This window comes from Uranotaenia lowii, chromosome 2 (genome assembly GCF_029784155.1).
Source record: "Uranotaenia lowii strain MFRU-FL chromosome 2, ASM2978415v1, whole genome shotgun sequence".
In the NCBI taxonomy this organism is placed as follows: Eukaryota; Metazoa; Arthropoda; class Insecta; order Diptera; family Culicidae; genus Uranotaenia; species Uranotaenia lowii.
In genome coordinates this window covers 415,141,912-415,159,221 of record NC_073692.1, presented here as the reverse complement: position 1 = coordinate 415,159,221, position 17,310 = coordinate 415,141,912, and the positions used below count along the sequence as shown (strand labels likewise).

General features: G+C 32.4%; 1 protein-coding gene across 1 annotated transcript; it reads left to right on the top strand.

Moving 5' to 3' along the window:
* The first annotated feature begins 593 nt into the window (after window positions 1-593).
* LOC129743422 (N-acetylgalactosaminyltransferase 6-like) lies at window positions 594-16,417 on the top strand. The gene is made up of 5 exons (XM_055735456.1): window positions 594-617; window positions 8,384-8,736; window positions 8,809-9,161; window positions 15,294-16,162; window positions 16,232-16,417. The coding sequence occupies exons 1-5, from the start codon at window positions 594-596 to the stop codon at window positions 16,415-16,417; spliced, it is 1,785 nt and encodes a 594-aa protein (XP_055591431.1).
* Window positions 16,418-17,310: the final 893 nt, after the last annotated feature.

Sequence of the window (17,310 nt, the reverse complement as noted above, 5' to 3'; positions counted from 1 at the left end):
GTAGAACGAATTCCACATCGCCAATGGTTGCTACTCCGTGATTGACCGAGGCCATCAATTTTGCCCAGAGGTCAAAAGAATGGTGTCTGGGATTAACAGCACATTCACAATGAACAAATTTGATGCTCTCTCTTTAAACATCAATAACGGCGCCGGCCACGTCCGAGTAGTCAATAGATAGAGAGGAAAATAAGAGAAAAGGATGATAGAAAACAAATTCATGCTTTAGGACCGAGGTCACCTCTGCATCCTAGCAAAACAATTTTTTTGTGGATGGGGGAAAAGGATATGATCAGGAGACACTTTTGACCAGTGGTATGCGATCAGGATAAAAAAAACTATTTTGTTTAGCTTTGGTGATTTCCTAGTGGAACTTTTCATTAGTTCGTATTTAGAATCCCAATAGTGGTCACCTAAAAATTCTCGATAAATTCAAAATCAATCCAATAATTTGTAGCAATAGAGATTGGGTCTTGGCTAAACCCATTTTCAAACATTCTTTCAATGTTCTAGAGCCTGATCGAATTACATGGAGCTCAGGTGGCCCCGAGGTACGATCAGGATCTTTATTATTCTATACAGATGGATCCAAAATGGACAATGAAGCTGGTGCAGGGGTAACTGGTCCCGGCGCAAATATATCGATATCAATGGGAAAGTGGGTGACAGTTTTCCAGGCCGAAATCTACGCTATTCTCGAATGCACAAACCTTTGTTTAAAAAGAAGATACAAACATGCAAATATTGCAATTTTTTCAGACAGCCAAGCTGCACTTAAATCATTAAAATCATTTAAATGTACATCAAAACTGGTATGGGAATGTATTGAGGCACTTGAAAATCTTGCACAGAACAATTCAGTTACTCTATATTGGGTGCCAGGGCACTGCGGAATTGAAGGCAACGAAAAAGCTGACATGCTAGCTAGACAAGGCTCTTCAATTCCGTTCCTAGGTCCTGAACCTTTTTGCAGCGTGTCTCGTTGCTTTTTAAAAATGGAAATAAGAAATTTAGAAAAAAGCATGATTGAACGAAACTGGAAAAACATTGAAGGAGCAAGACAATCGAAGCGAATGATTGTTCCAAATATTTACAAATCGAAAAAGATTCTAACATTATCAAAAAAAGATTTAAAAACTTTTACAGGATTGGTTACAGGACACTGTGGATGTCGATATCATCTTAAACTCATGGAAAGAAGTCAATCTGACATTTGTCGTTTTTGTCAGGCTGAGAAGGAAACATCGGAGCACCTTCTATGTGAATGCCCTTGTCTTATATCAAAAAGAACTAATCTACTCGGTAAAGGAATTTTAGATCCTTCTGATTTATTTTCTTTAGGTTCCAATCAGGTTGTTAACTTCATTCGTGTTGTTCTTCCAAACTGGGAAAATGCTGATCAACAAGAAAGTGACACTACTGTAATCAATCAGAGTGATCTATCTTGAGAAGCTACAGTAAATAGGGGACAAACCACAAAAGATCTAACAACTGGTCGCAGTGGTAGGGACCCAATTTTTTCATATTTTTTTTTAAATTTTGTCATTTTTATCATTTTTTGTAACATTTTAGTTTTTCTTGAGATTTTTGTCTTATTCTTGCAATTTTTATCATTTTTGTAAGTTTTCATTTTTGTTATTTTTGTCATTTTTGTCATTTTTGTCATTTTTGTAAATTTTGTATTTTTTGTAATTTTTGTAATTTTTGTAATTTTTTTAATTTTTTTAATTTTTGTAAGTTTTGTAATTTTTGTAATTTTTGTAATTTTTGTAATTTTTGTAATTTTTGTCATTTTTGTAATTTTTGTAATTTTTGTAATTTTTGTAATTTCTGTAATTTTTGTAATTTTTGTAATTTTTGTAATTTTTGTAATTTTTGTAATTTTTGTAATTTGTGTAATTTTTGTAATTTTTGTCATTTTTGTATTTTTTGTCATTTTTGTAATTTTTGTCATTTTTGTCACTTTTGTCATTTTTGTCACTTTTGTCATTTTTTCATTTTTGTCATTTTTGTCATTTTTGTCATTTTTGTCATTTTTGTCATTTTTGTCATTTTTGTCATTTTTGTCATTTTTGTCATTTTTGTCATTTTTGTCATTTTTGTCATTTTTGTTATTTTTGTCATTTTTGTCATTTTTGTCATTTTTGTCATTTTTGTTATTTTTGTCATTTTTGTCATTTTTGTCATTTTTGTCATTTTTGTCATTTTTGTCATTTTTGTCATTTTTGTCATTTTTGTCATTTTTGTCATTTTTGTCATTTTTGTCATTTTTGTCATTTTTGTCATTTTTGTCATTTTTGTCATTTTTGTCATTTTTGTCATTTTTGTCATTTTTGTCATTTTTGTCATTTTTGTCATTTTTGTCATTTTTGTCATTTTTGTCATTTTTGTCATTTTTGTCATTTTTGTCATTTTTGTCATTTTTGTCATTTTTGTCATTTTTGTCATTTTTGTCATTTTTGTCATTTTTGTCATTTTTGTCATTTTTGTCATTTTTGTCATTTTTGTCATTTTTGTCATTTTTGTCATTTTTGTCATTTTTGTCATTTTTGTCATTTTTGTCATTTCTGTCATTTCTGTCATTTTTGTCATTTTTGTCATTTTTGTCATTTTTGTCATTTTTGTCATTTTTGTCATTTTTGTCATTTTTGTCATTTTTGTCATTTTTGTCATTTTTGTCATTTTTGTCATTTTTGTCATTTTTGTCATTTTTGTCATTTTTGTCATTTTTGTCATTTTTGTCATTTTTGTCATTTTTGTCATTTTTGTCATTTTTGTCATTTTTGTCATTTTTGTCATTTTTGTCATTTTTGTCATTTTTGTCATTTTTGTCATTTTTGTCATTTTTGTCATTTTTGTCATTTTTGTCATTTTTGTCATTTTTGTCATTTTTGTCATTTTTGTCATTTTTGTCATTTTTGTCATTTTTGTCATTTTTGTCATTTTTGTCATTTTTGTCATTTTTGTCATTTTTGTCATTTTTGTCATTTTTGTCATTTTTGTCATTTTTGTCATTTTTGTCATTTTTGTCATTTTTGTCATTTTTGTCATTTTTGTCATTTTTGTCATTTTTGTCATTTTTGTCATTTTTGTCATTTTTGTCATTTTTGTCATTTTTGTCATTTTTGTCATTTTTGTCATTTTTGTCATTTTTGTCATTTTTGTCATTTTTGTCATTTTTGTCATTTTTGTCATTTTTGTCATTTTTGTCATTTTTGTCATTTTTGTCATTTTTGTCATTTTTGTCATTTTTGTCATTTTTGTCATTTTTGTCATTTTTGTCATTTTTGTCATTTTTGTCATTTTTGTCATTTTTGTCATTTTTGTCATTTTTGTCATTTTTGTCATTTTTGTCATTTTTGTCATTTTTGTCATTTTTGTCATTTTTGTCATTTTTGTCATTTTTGTCATTTTTGTCATTTTTGTCATTTTTGTCATTTTTGTCATTTTTGTCATTTTTGTCATTTTTGTCATTTTTGTCATTTTTGTCATTTTTGTCATTTTTGTCATTTTTGTCATTTTTGTCATTTTTGTCATTTTTGTCATTTTTGTCATTTTTGTCATTTTTGTCATTTTTGTCATTTTTGTCATTTTTGTCATTTTTGTCATTTTTGTCATTTTTGTCATTTTTGTCATTTTTGTCATTTTTGTCATTTTTGTCATTTTTGTCATTTTTGTCATTTTTGTCATTTTTGTCATTTTTGTCATTTTTGTCATTTTTGTCATTTTTGTCATTTTTGTCATTTTTGTCATTTTTGTCATTTTTGTCATTTTTGTCATTTTTGTCATTTTTGTCATTTTTGTCATTTTTGTCATTTTTGTCATTTTTGTCATTTTTGTCATTTTTGTCATTTTTGTCATTTTTGTCATTTTTGTCATTTTTGTCATTTTTGTCATTTTTGTCATTTTTGTCATTTTTGTCATTTTTGTCATTTTTGTCATTTTTGTCATTTTTGTCATTTTTGTCATTTTTGTCATTTTTGTCATTTTTGTCATTTTTGTCATTTTTGTCATTTTTGTCATTTTTGTCATTTTTGTCATTTTTGTCATTTTTGTCATTTTTGTCATTTTTGTCATTTTTGTCATTTTTGTCATTTTTGTCATTTTTGTCATTTTTGTCATTTTTGTCATTTTTGTCATTTTTGTCATTTTTGTCATTTTTGTCATTTTTGTCATTTTTGTCATTTTTGTCATTTTTGTCATTTTTGTCATTTTTGTCATTTTTGTCATTTTTGTCATTTTTGTCATTTTTGTCATTTTTGTCATTTTTGTCATTTTTGTCATTTTTGTCATTTTTGTCATGTTTGTCATTTTTGTCATTTTTGTCATTTTTGTCATTTTTGTCATTTTTGTCATTTTTTGTCATTTTTGTCATTTTTGGTCATTTTTGTCATTTTTGTCATTTTTGTCATTTTTGTCATTTTTGTCATTTTTTGTCATTTTTTTTGTCATTTTTGTCATTTTTGTCATTTTTTGTCATTTTTTGTCATTTTTTTGTCATTTTTGTCATTTTTTGCATTTTTGTCATTTTGTCATTTTTGTCATTTTGTCATTTTTGTCATTTTTGTTCATTTTTGTCATTTTGTCATTTTTGTCATTTTTTGTCATTTTTGTCATTGTTTGTCATTTTTGTCATTTTTTGTCATTTTTGTTTTTGTCATTTTTGTCATTTTGTCATTTTTGTCATTTTTGTCATTTTTGTCATTTTTGTCATTTTTGTCATTTTTGTCATTTTTGTCATTTTTGTCATTTTGTGTCATTTTTGTCATTTTTGTCATTTTTGTCATTTTTGTCATTTTTGTCATTTTGTCATTTTTTGTCATTTTGTCATTTTGTTTTGTCATTTTTGTCATTTTTGTCATTTTTGTCATTTTTGTCATTTTTGTCATTTTTGTCATTTTTGTCATTTTTGTCATTTTTGTCATTTTTGTTCATTTTTGTCATTTTTGTCATTTTTGTCATTTTTGTCATTTTTGTCATTTTTGTCATTTTTGTCATTTTGTCATTTTTGTCATTTTTGTCATTTTTGTCATTTTTGTCATTTTTGTCATTTTTGTCATTTTTGTCATTTTTGTCATTTTTGTCATTTTTGTCATTTTTGTCATTTTTTGTCATTTTTGTCATTTTTGTCATTTTTGTCATTTTTTGTCATTTTTGTCATTTTTGTCATTTTTGTCATTTTTGTCATTTTTGTCATTTTTGTCATTTTTGTCCATTTTTGTCATTTTTGTCATTTTTTGTCATTTTTTGTCATTTTTGTCATTTTTGTCATTTTTGTCATTTTTGTCATTTTTGTCATTTTTGTCATTTTTGTCATTTTTGTCATTTTTGTCATTTTTGTCCATTTTTGTCATTTTTGTCATTTTTGTCATTTTTGTCATTTTTGTCATTTTGTCATTTTTGTCATTTTTGTCATTTTTTGTCATTTTTGTCATTTTTGTCATTTTTGTCATTTTTGGTCATTTTTGTCATTTTTGTCATTTTTGTCATTTTTGTCATTTTTGTCATTTTTGTCATTTGTCATTTTGTCATTTTTGTCATTTTTGTCATTTTTGTCATTTTTGTCATTTTTGTCATTTTTGTCATTTTTGTCATTTTTGTCATTTTTGTCATTTTTGTCATTTTTGTCATGTTTTGTCATTTTTTGTCATTTTTGTCCATTTTTGTCATTTTTTTGTCATTTTTGTCATTTTGTCATTTTTGTCATTTTTGTCATTTTTGTCATTTTTGTCATTTTTGTCATTTTTGTCATTTTTGTCATTTTGTCATTTTTGTCATTTTTGTCATTTTTGTCATTTTTGTCATTTTTGTCATTTTGTCATTTTTGTCATTTTTGTCCATTTTTGTCATTTTTGTCATTTTTGTCATTTTTGTCATTTTTTGTCATTTTTGTCATTTTGTCATTTTTGTCATTTTTGTCATTTTTGTCATTTTTGTCATTTTGTCATTTTTGTCCATTTTTTGTCATTTTTGTCATTTTTTGCCATTTTTGCCATTTTTGTTCATTTTTGTCATTTTTGTCATTTTTGTCATTTTGTCATTTTTGTCATTTTTGTCATTTTTGTCATTTGTCATTTTGTCATTTTTGTCATTTTGTCATTTTTGTCATTTTTGTCAGTTTTGTCATTTTTGTCATTTTTTGTCATTTTTGTCATTTTTGTCATTTTGTCATTTTTTGTCATTTTTGTCATTTTTGTCATTTTTGTCATTTTTGTCATTTTTGTCATTTTTGTCATTTTTGTCATTTTTGTCATTTTTGTCATTTTTGTCATTTTTGTCATTTTTGTCATTTTGTCATTTTTGTCATTTTTGGTCATTTTTGTCATTTTTTGTCATTTTGTCATTTTTGTCATTTTTGTCATTTTTGTCATTTTTGTCATTTTGTCATTTTTGTCATTTTTGTCATTTTTGTCATTTTTGTCATTTTTGTCATTTTGTCATTTTTGTCATTTTTGTCATTTTTGTCATTTTTGTCATTTTGTCATTTTTGTCATTTTTGTTATTTTTGTCATTTTTGTCATTTTTGTCATTTTTGTCATTTTTGTCATTTTTGTCATTTTTGTCATTTTTGTCATTTTTGTCATTTTTGTCATTTTTGTCATTTTTGTCATTTTTGTCATTTTTGTCATTTTTTGTCATTTTTGTCATTTTTGTCATTTTTGTCATTTTTGTCATTTTTGTCATGTTTGTGTCATTTTTGTCATTTTTGTCATTTTTTGTCCATTTTTGTCATTTTTGTCATTTTGTCATTTTTGTCATTTTTGTCATTTTTGTCATTTTTGTCATTTTTGTCATTTTTGTCATTTTGTCATTTTTGTCATTTTTGCCATTTTTGTCATTTTGTCATTTTTGTCATTTTTGTCATTTTTGCCATTTTTGTCATTTTTGTCATTTTTGTCATTTTTGCCATTTTTGCCATTTTTGCCATTTTTTGCCATTTTTGCATTTTTGTCATTTTTGTCATTTTTGTCATTTTTGTCATTTTTGTCATTTTTGTCATTTTTGTCATTTTTGTCATTTTTGTCATTTTTGTCTATTTTTGTCATTTTTGTCATTTTTGTCATTTTTGTCATTTTTGTCATTTTTGTCATTTTTGTCATTTTTGTCATTTTTGTCATTTTTGTCATTTTTGTCATTTTTGTCATTTTTGTCATTTTTGTCATTTTGTCATTTTTGTCATTTTTGTCATTTTTGTCATTTTTGTCATTTTTGTCATTTTTTGTCATTTTTGTCATTTTCGTCATTTTTTGTCATTTTTGTCATTTTTTGTCATTTTTGTCATTTTTTGTCATTTTTTGTCATTTTTGTCATTTTTTGTCATTTTTGTCATTTTTGTCATTTTGTCATTTTTGTCATTTTTTGTCATTTTTGTCATTTTTGTCATTTTTGTCATTTTGTCATTTTGTCATTTTTGTCATTTGTCATTTTGTCATTTTTGTCATTTTTGTCAATTTTGTCAATTTTGTCATTTTTGTCATTTTTGTCATTTTTGTCATTTTTTGTCATTTTTGTCATTTTTTGTCATTTTTTGTCATTTCTGTCATTTTTGGAATTCTCGTCATTCATGTCATTTTTGTCATTTTTGTCATTGTTGTCACTTTTATCGTTTTTGTCAGTTTTATCATTTTTGTAATTTTTTTAATTTTTGTCATTTATGTCACTTTTGTCATTTTTTATCATTTCAATTATTCATGTAATTTTCGTCATTTTTGTCATTTTCGTCACTTTGTCATTTTTGTCATTTTATCATTTTAATTATTTATGTTATTTTTGTCATTTTAGTAATTTTTGTCATTTTTTCATTTCGAAGATTCTTCTCTTGTCTGTATTTTGTGTTATTTTTTTATTACTGTTGATGCTTCTTTAAAGAAGAATCCAATGCAATGAGAGCATCTAGGTTACGAGAGGTCCGAAAGAATCGAAAAGAGGACAGTAAACGAAAACCTTTCACTAAATTTTCACGTTTTCGTTTTACAACTTCGAAGAAAAAAAAACAAAACTCTGTCAAAACTAACCGATGAGGGCTCCCGAGATTTTTATAGCGGAGTGATCACAACTGTTCTCTTGCAAGACTCCAACGTGCACGCGCTCTCAGAATTTTTCGGTTCTGTTTCATTTAGGATCTTAAATGCACAACCGCTGCCATACCATAGTGAAAGTGCATTTCCCCGATACTCAACGATATGTGAAAGGGTTCACTGATTGAAGCAAATTTTGGCACACATCGTATCGTGAAGCTTGTTAAGAAGGTTGTCGTTGAACTTTAAGTCGAACGGTTGATAAAAAAGTCATGCGTTCTCTTAGAAAATATTCCAATCAAAAGGGTTAGGTCGAATGTAGTAATCAAATTTCGTAAAACTCAAAAGCATTTCTTCCACCTCAGCATCACTTATCATTCGTTGGTCAACTGGTGTACACGGCATGTTTCATATCGTCTTGTGTGACCGTTACAATACTGATCGCGTCGTATGAAACGAGAAATAACTCCAATATTGACGATCAATTTCAACCGGGCCAGCAGAGCAATGATCAACTTCGGGTCGATTGGCACGATTACGAGTTTCTCCAACGGGAAGTCGCCAGAAGCGGTCCCGGCGAGCAAGGCGTTCCGGTTGTTCTGAAAAGCAAAAAGGACATCAAGCTGAACCGAAGGCAGGAACTTCGGTACGGATTTTGGCCAGGCGTGAGCGATATGATTGCCCTCAATCGATCCATTGCTGATCTTCGTCACCCAGGGTCAGTACCTACAGCTTGATTTAAACTTCAACAAGTTTATTTAAAATTTTCCATACATGTTTTCAAGCACAGCTGCCGGGATAAACTTTACCCACTCGATCTGCCGAGTGTAAGCGTCATCATTCCGGTGTACAATGAGCGCTTGAGTACGCTACTCAGGACATTGCATAGTTTGTTCAATCGAACCCCGCCAGAGCTACTGAAAGAGGTTATTTTGATCAACGATAACAGCTCAGAGAACCCGCCCTTAAAAAACCACGTCGATTTGCATTTCCCATCAACAAAAGTTAAACTGATCAACCTGCCGGAAAGAGTTGGATCCATCAAGGCCCGCATGAAGGGTGCCCAAGCTGCTTCCGGAAGTGTTCTGGTTTTTGTTCAATCCCACATCGAGGTCAGTACCAACTGGCTGCCTCCCCTCATTGGTAAGTGACTTCGGATTACAGTGTCCAAAAAAAAAAGCACAGCCCTAAATTTGACAAACATTTTATCAAATTGTTGATCCTCAATACTAATTAACGATCGTCACAATCTGAATTTAAAAAGTGAAATTGAAATTTCGAATAGAAGATTTTCCGGGGAGATTCAGAATTCAGAAATTAATTGTCAAATCTAGGAAGAAGCTCCTGGCACTTTTTCAATTTGTTCCTATTCAGTGCCCATGGTTCGAAACTTGAAAACATGCATATGGACTTTTTGAAAGTTTAGATGTCAAAATAGCTTGATGATGTTACAATGTTTCCTTAATAGAAAATGTGCATGTTCTGCTGTTATTTTTTTCAGTACCATCTCACCTAAATCTGAGACAATCTTTCTTTTTTTTTTGAGTAAAGTTATTTTAGTAGTAAACTTATTTACCCGGCCTTGCTCGTGTTCAAGGTTTTAATCCATAACTATCAGATGTTTCTATTTTTTTTAAATTTATAGTACCTACTTTTCCAAAGAGGTTGCGGAGATTGAAATTTAACGGCTTTATCTATTCAATACATTTTTATTGAGAAGCAGATTCTTAATCTGAAATCTACCGGAAAAGAAAAAAAAATATTTACCTAACGATTTTATGCATTAATTTTATCACATTTTTAAGTGACCGTCACACAAAACCTTTAAATGATGAATTTCAATTTGCAATTATCTGGTTTCACAAATTTACTTTTCGAACGTTTTACCTCTTTTTTTTTAGATAGATTGAATTTACCCCACTTTAGCCCCTTTTATTTGACCCATTAGCTTTCAATTTTAATTTTAAAAATTTTCACACCTCCCATAACATTTTTAGGATTTTAGGTAGAGCCAGAAAAAGCAATAAAAATTTAGGAGACGATTAACTCAGTTCTGAATTTGTGCAACGAGTTTCAATTATGTACAAAAATTTGTATGGGAAAACAATTTTTTTTATTCAAAAACCACCAGAGATGGACTGAAGGTTGAAAAGACAATACATTTCGTGTAAACAAACCGAAAACCTGAAGAGTACTCCAGAAAAAAATATTCGATATTATACAAAAAAAATTTAAAAATATATTATTTTCAATTTTAGCATTTTCGACTGCTGATTTGAAAGCTGTTTAATAGTGGATGAAAATGAAAAATCTCGAAAAACTGCTTTGCATAACCAATGAATTTGTTGATTTATGTATATAACCTTGGCCAAAACATTTTATGAAATTATTGTAAGCTATACTGCCGTTATAAGCAAGATTTTCCCATGTGAAAAAATGGGCAGGTGAGGAAAAAGCGATTGAAATTTTAGCAAAAATCTCGATTTTCCAGTTTAATTATAGTATATAGTGCGAATTGATAAATTTTCAATAGATCTCTCGGAGAAATTACATTTTCTACAAAAACATGGAAGTTATAGCTAAAAATGCTTTGTGTGACATTTTTGCGTAGAATCTGAATGCAAACGGACACGAGTTTCTACGCAAAACTTTCAGATGACTATGATTTTTCTTCCTTGAAAATGTCTATTTTGAAGATTTTAGTACAGAAGTCTAACTTTTCCCTTGAGCTATCCAACCAAATCAGAACTTCATCATTTCTTTAAAAGTATATTATGTTCATTAAAAACATTAAATGCAAACAAAAGAGCATTAATAGCTCCTGCCTTCTCTCACACATACTTTTTGCAAATCATAAACATTTGATAACATTATATTCAACAGCTTAATTCAAAATCAGAAGATTTTCAGAAGCCGAAACCTTTCCTGATCAAACAATTTCAATGACAGATGTGCGGCGTAAAATTCCAATGTTCGACGAATCCAAAGAATTTTTCCCAGGTGGAATCCCTAACACACTAGGTACTTAAAAAATGTGTGGATGCACTCGAAATGCCCTTACTGATTTTCTGTTTAGGCGTCGTACACAAATTACGTAACGCAAAAAATCTAGAATTTAGACCCCCTCTCCCCCCTATGTAACAATAAGTAACGTTTGATATGACCCCCCTTCTATAGTTACGTAACGCTAAATACCCCCCCTCCCATATTCAATTTAGAAATTAAAAGTACACAAAAATTTATTTGATTTGAGTTACACTGCACATAAACACTGAATGAGCTGCAGTCTATGAAGTGACAGTAAAATAAACATAACAGCAAAGCTCACTTCGTTTTATTCGCGCAGTGCGGTTTTTCTGAATCAAACTTTATTTACAAAATACTTAACAACCATTGACGCTTTCGAACAAGGGGTACGTAGATTTGCTCGCCAAAAAAAAAGAAAATTACAATTCTTTTCTTTATGTTTTTTTCCAATAATCTGTTACGTAACTGAACCAAGTACCCCCCTCCCCCCTATGTAACAGCAAGTAACGCAGACTCAATCCCCCTCTCCCCCCTACATGCGTTACGTAATTTGTGTACGACGCCTTACTGCTTTGATTCATGAAGGGCTTTTTCCAAAGTTCTGAAAGCTTTCACATATAGCGCCCATACATAAGAGCGACTCTAGGGTCTCCGTCGAAAACTATCGTGGTGTAGCAATCCTTTCAGCTATACCCAAACTTTTCGAAAGCGTTGTCTATGGCCAGATGTACGGTTGGATAGAAACGAAGATTGCAAATGTTCAACATGGCTCCTTTAAAGGCGCTAATCCGTGACGAATTTAAAGGAGTTTATCTCAAGAGTCTCACAACGAATGATGGAAGGTTTACACGCAATACGTAAAGCTAGAGAACGTGAGATCCACGACTTTCTCGGTTAACAGGCAGTGGTGTACCACAAGGGAGTCACTTGTGACCCCTCCTTTTTATCACTGTTACGAAGGAGTTTCCTGAAGTGCTATCTGAGGTGTTCGTGCTAGTGTATGCCGATGATTTAAAAATATTTCTGCCAAAAGATTGCATGACTCTGCAAAATGCTTTACACAGGTTCACGGAATGCTGCAGCAGGTTGGATCAAAAGACAACGACTCAAAATGCCATGTGATTACTTTTTCTCGGAAAATGAGCAACAACATGTACGAATGTGGGAAATGACTTGATTGTTGCACGGCAAACCTCAATAAAAGACTTGGGAGTTGGACTCGAAGCAAAACATCTCGAAGGTTGTTTCAATTTACGGTGGATTAGTTCGGACCGCAAGGAAGTACGCCAGAATTGTTTGGCGTCCATACTATAACATTCATACCAACAGACTAGACAGAGTTCAAAAGAAGTTCCTGAGATACGCCTTGAGAAACCTTGGATGGCAAGCAGAAATGTCGGAGTATCGAGTGTTGTACATGTTGGTAGGATTCGACTCGCTGGAAACGCACAGGAAATCGATTGACGCACTGTTTTTGAAACGTCTGACCAGTGGAAGATATTATTCATCGTATTCAACATCTCAAATATGTCATAACGAAGGCCGCAGTATTTTGCATAGCGTAAGACCATTTCAGTTTGCTAATCGGATTCAAAACTATGCTTGGAATGAGCCAATGTTCCGAATAATGACACTTGATAATGCAAACGTTGATATTTCCAAATTAAATATAGCCTGAAGAGAACCAAAAAAAATTAGAAGTAAGCAGTGGTAATTTGCATATTAATTATTCGTTTAGCTCGTAATACTAATTATACTCTAGAATAAGATAAAGGGCTGAAGTCTTGGATGTTGCGTAGAAACATCAGCAATTTTGCATCTCAGAACAAAGTATACACCCATAGAAGAGGTTGCAAAAATCCAATGCCTATTTAGCACATCTCTGTGCCGATAATGCGCTGAAATGTGCACTGTGCCGAAGATGATATGTTTGAAAAACCGTAACTGGCATAAGGACTCGCCTCTCAACTAAAATGATGCATGACCACTACATTCAAGCAAAACAAGAAAAACATTTTATGGGATTTCGTTCCTATTGGATAATTCATCCCAGAAACAAGAAAATAAAAATATAACCACAGCGCCCGTAGGGAGAATCGAACTCAAATCACTAACCAAATGGTCATGCCAGACCGACATCTTAACCAGTGTACTATTTGAGCTTCATGCAGGAAGAGGGATATTTGTCATAGGCATTCTGCCACCGATCAATCACAAAAGAAACGCACGACAGTGGCTTCCCGGCGTTTGGCCTCCTTTCAAGGTATTCATTTGTCTTGCGATGGAAACGGGAAAGGGAACGGGAGTGGAGGAAACGGGAAACCCATTGAATGAGAACTGTGCTTTGCTTACTGCCTGCTATTACATACACACGCTACATATACACAGCTGCTAAAGCCGGGCAGCTTGGCCGGTGCTTGTTTGCCGGTGAATTGAAGGAATATATTCTTGTTGCTTTTGCTACATACACACGCACAGCTTAAGCCTAGTCCACACTAGGCAACTTGGACTGCAATTTCGGTTGCTGAGACTTGTTTTTGTTTACATTTGATGAGATGCTCGTCTCAAGTCTCCCGACTAGTATGGGAGACATTCAGCAACCAAGATGTAAACATAAACAGTCTCAGCAACCGAAATCGCAGTTCAAGTTGCTGAGTGTGGACTAGGCTTTAGCCGTGGTTGTTTGCCGGCGAATTGAATTGAAGGAATGTTTTTTTTGTTGTTTCTTTTACTGCATACACACGCACAGCTCGGCCGTGGTTGTTTGCCAGTGGATTGAAGGGATTGAATTAGAAGGATGTTTTTGTTGTTGCTTTTGCTACATTCACACGCACAGCGCTCGGTTCGCTGGCTGCCTGGTGTTGGCCGGTATTTATTTCCATCCTTCTTCGTCTTGTGATGCGATAGGGAGGGACGTGAAAGCGTTTTTATTTTGTTTCTTTCAGACATACGCAATTCGGTTAACTTGGGAGATTAATGCCGGTGGGAGCAAATCGAATCAGCACCAACCGCGTTATCTTCTTGTACCAATGATGCTATGTAATTGACTACACGCCATTGGCACAGAGGCTGAATTTTGGGTGTAGTTATTCATGAATCAATCAAATTATCTTAATTTTTTCACTGATGCTTGCGTGACCCAAAAGCACAGAGAACAGACAAGCTGGAATAAAAAATCTTCGAAAAAGTGTGTGAAATTTCAAATGCTTTTCTGTGAAAAATACGTTAAAAATTGACTCGAAACAGTGACATCTATTGCGCCGTTCAAAAGTTACAAACGAACTTTCAAAGATCAATTTTTCTTAAAAAATGCATGATCGTATATGAACTATAAATAGTTAAATCAATTCTCTACAAATTTTAATAAACGGCTGCAATTTATTGCTAGATAAATGTAATTAGAGTTTCTTTTGACTGGAAAAAAATTCACGTCCTGCATTATTTTATTACTGAAGCAGTCAAAATAACAGCTTTGGAATAAGTTTTTGCTCATTTATAACGCTTATCGGAGTCAAAGGAAGCAATGGCTATTTCCAGTCAAATAGGAACAATCTTGACGATCAGTCTTACCCAACAGATTCGCCGGTTACTTTCAAGTACCTATCACTTTTGCATCCCATTGTTAAAAATTTAGTACTTTCCTGTACGTTTGAAGAAAATATGGAAAATGTTCTAAGATATTTTTTCAATATGCAAAAAGACGAATGTGTCACGAAAATTCAACAGCGATTTTCTTCAAACATGCCAGCTACTGCTCATTGCTCATACGACCTTTTCAAAACGTACTAAAATTTTGTTCTTCTTCTCAGTTTTGTTTTGGCAATTCTCTTTGGTGTGTTTGGAGACATCTGGTGGTCCAGCCAAAAAAAAAATTTAGTTCAAAAAGGTCGTTGGAATTTTAACACAAGTTTCGTGCACCAGCTTGTACGTTTGTTCTCTGTACCCAAAATGGCATTTAAATAGTTAAAAAAGTTATGAAATTGTCCTTTCAAGTTTAAAGTTTCTGTATCAAACAATCAAATTATGAAGTTACTTTATTGAAAAAATCTATACATTTTGCATGTTAATCTATCTTTAAGGTACACCAACATTCCCCACTACCAAATTCAAAATAATTCTAATGTTCTTACCAAAAAGGACATCTTTTTCACCGATATGGCCAAAAAACTAAATAACAAACATAACCAACGGTGATTAAATTCTTAGTTCAAATAATTCTCCACTTGAATCAATTCTATTCACTCACAGAACCTATTGTGGAGAACCACCGAACCTGTGTCGTTCCCCAGATCGATGCCATAGATGCGAAAACGTTTGAAAACTACGGCATGGGAACCGCCAAAAGGGGCATATTCGACTGGAATCTTTCCTTCAAGCGGGTACCCTTACGGGAGGAGGACCAAACAGACCCCATGGAACCGTATCCCAGTCCTGTGATGTCTGGGAAGGTGTTTGCAATCAGTGCCAAATACTTTTGGGAGCTGGAGGGATTCCCGGAAGGACTAGAAATGAGTCGAGGCGAAGAGTACGATCTGAGTTTTAAAATATGGCTTTGTGGTGGACAAATATTAGAGGCTCCTTGTTCGAGGGTTGCTCATGTGTTGAAAACCTATTATGAAGCAACTCCTTTGCATTTGAAGGAACGAAACTACAAACGTATTGCAGAAGTTTGGATGGACGAGTACAAATTGTTTGTTTATGACAGAAATCCAGTGTATCGAAATCTTGACATCGGTGATATTAGCGCAGAGAAAGCGAAAAGGGAAAATCTCAAATGCAAATCGTTTAAATGGTTCCTGAATAATGTGGCGCCAGATATTCAGAAACACTACCCGATGATTGACCCGCCACCGTTCGCATCCGGGGTGATACAGAATGTAGCCTATCCGGAAGTATGCCTGGATACGCTGGACCGCAGACCGGGTCAGAGAATAGTACTCAATCAGTGTTCCGAGAACAGAACTCATCCCATAAAAACGCAAAATTTTCGGCTCAGTTACTTTCGAGATATCCGGACGACGGCTTTCGATACCTGCCTAGATGGGTCGAACAATTCGGAGGTCCTTCTGTACAGATGCCACGAGGAACAGGGAAATCAGATGTGGCAGTATTCACTGGTAAATATGGAAATAAAACAATAAACATTTTATCGAATTACGTTTACAATGTTCTAATTCATCACATAGGAAAGCAAAAACATATTCCTAGGCAAAATCGAACGAAACCAGTGCTTGGATATCGTTGACAGTAAGCCAGTAACGACATATTGTGACGATCAGAAGTCGACCCAAAAATGGATGTGGGGATACGCCAACGTTCGAAGGTTAAACAAATGGCGTCACTATGGAGCTAAATTAATTGAAGTGAACTAAGTTTCTTCAATACAATAACAAATAAAAAAATTAATTATGTAAAAGGTTGTCTGTGTACTTTGTAGCATTATAATTAAGTTTGTCTAGCTATTTTGTTCTGAGCGTGTAGTGATTGAGTGAAAAGATACCAAAGAATGAGTGTTTAGTATTTAGAGTGTAGCTGTCAAACGCGCACATGGAAAAAAAAAACACAAACAAAGAGCAACAAACAACAACAATAATCAACGTACTCAAAACAATCAACATAAGAAAACCGTTAAGCGGTAAAATTCGCCATCGCGCTTTAATTGGTGGATAGAAAGTTCCTCCAATCATTGAGGTACCGGAGCCGCAGCCATCGATCAAGGAGGACACTCCGGATTAGCTCGGTGAAAAGGTGAGACAGCACGACCACTTAAAACGGATCAGATAAACTAACGAGCCTCTATAATCAAAAGAGACGAAATATCACGATTGGAATTTTCGATTTTCTGTCAGTGTCATTCCAATCGAGCAAAAGACTTGTCAAACTGGAAAATTTGGAATTGCGAAAGCGGCGGTAGCGAAAGTATTATCATTCATATCTGTAAACAAAGGGTAATTAAAACACATGTTTTTGAATGCTCTATTTCGATTAGAAGCTAGATTCTCAAGGTCTTATTTCTTGGTACTGAATTGGTAAAGTTATAATTTTTTAATGATAAACATGTTGGATTTTTTTTTAATTTTAAGTTTTCATTGCCAGCACAAGATGTTGCCGGATCAGCGGAGTCGAAAGGGAAAGTTTATCAATGAAAGTTGCGGATTCCAGTATAGAATCCCCCGAAAGATGGCAGAATGCGAGCAATTTCTCCCGTTTTTTTGGTTCAGTCGGGAACCGGAAGAAAAATATATTTTTAAATCCGGGGCAGGTT

Bases quoted from the DNA above. Each gene is read 5' to 3' on its own strand.
- LOC129743422 (XM_055735456.1), top strand. From the start codon at position 594: ATGGACAATGAAGCTGGTGCAGGG. The intron at 8,737-8,808 runs GTCAGTACCTAC...TTTCAAGCACAG, and splicing joins GCTGATCTTCGTCACCCAGG to CTGCCGGGATAAACTTTACC. The intron at 16,163-16,231 runs GTAAATATGGAA...TTCATCACATAG, and splicing joins AGATGTGGCAGTATTCACTG to GAAAGCAAAAACATATTCCT.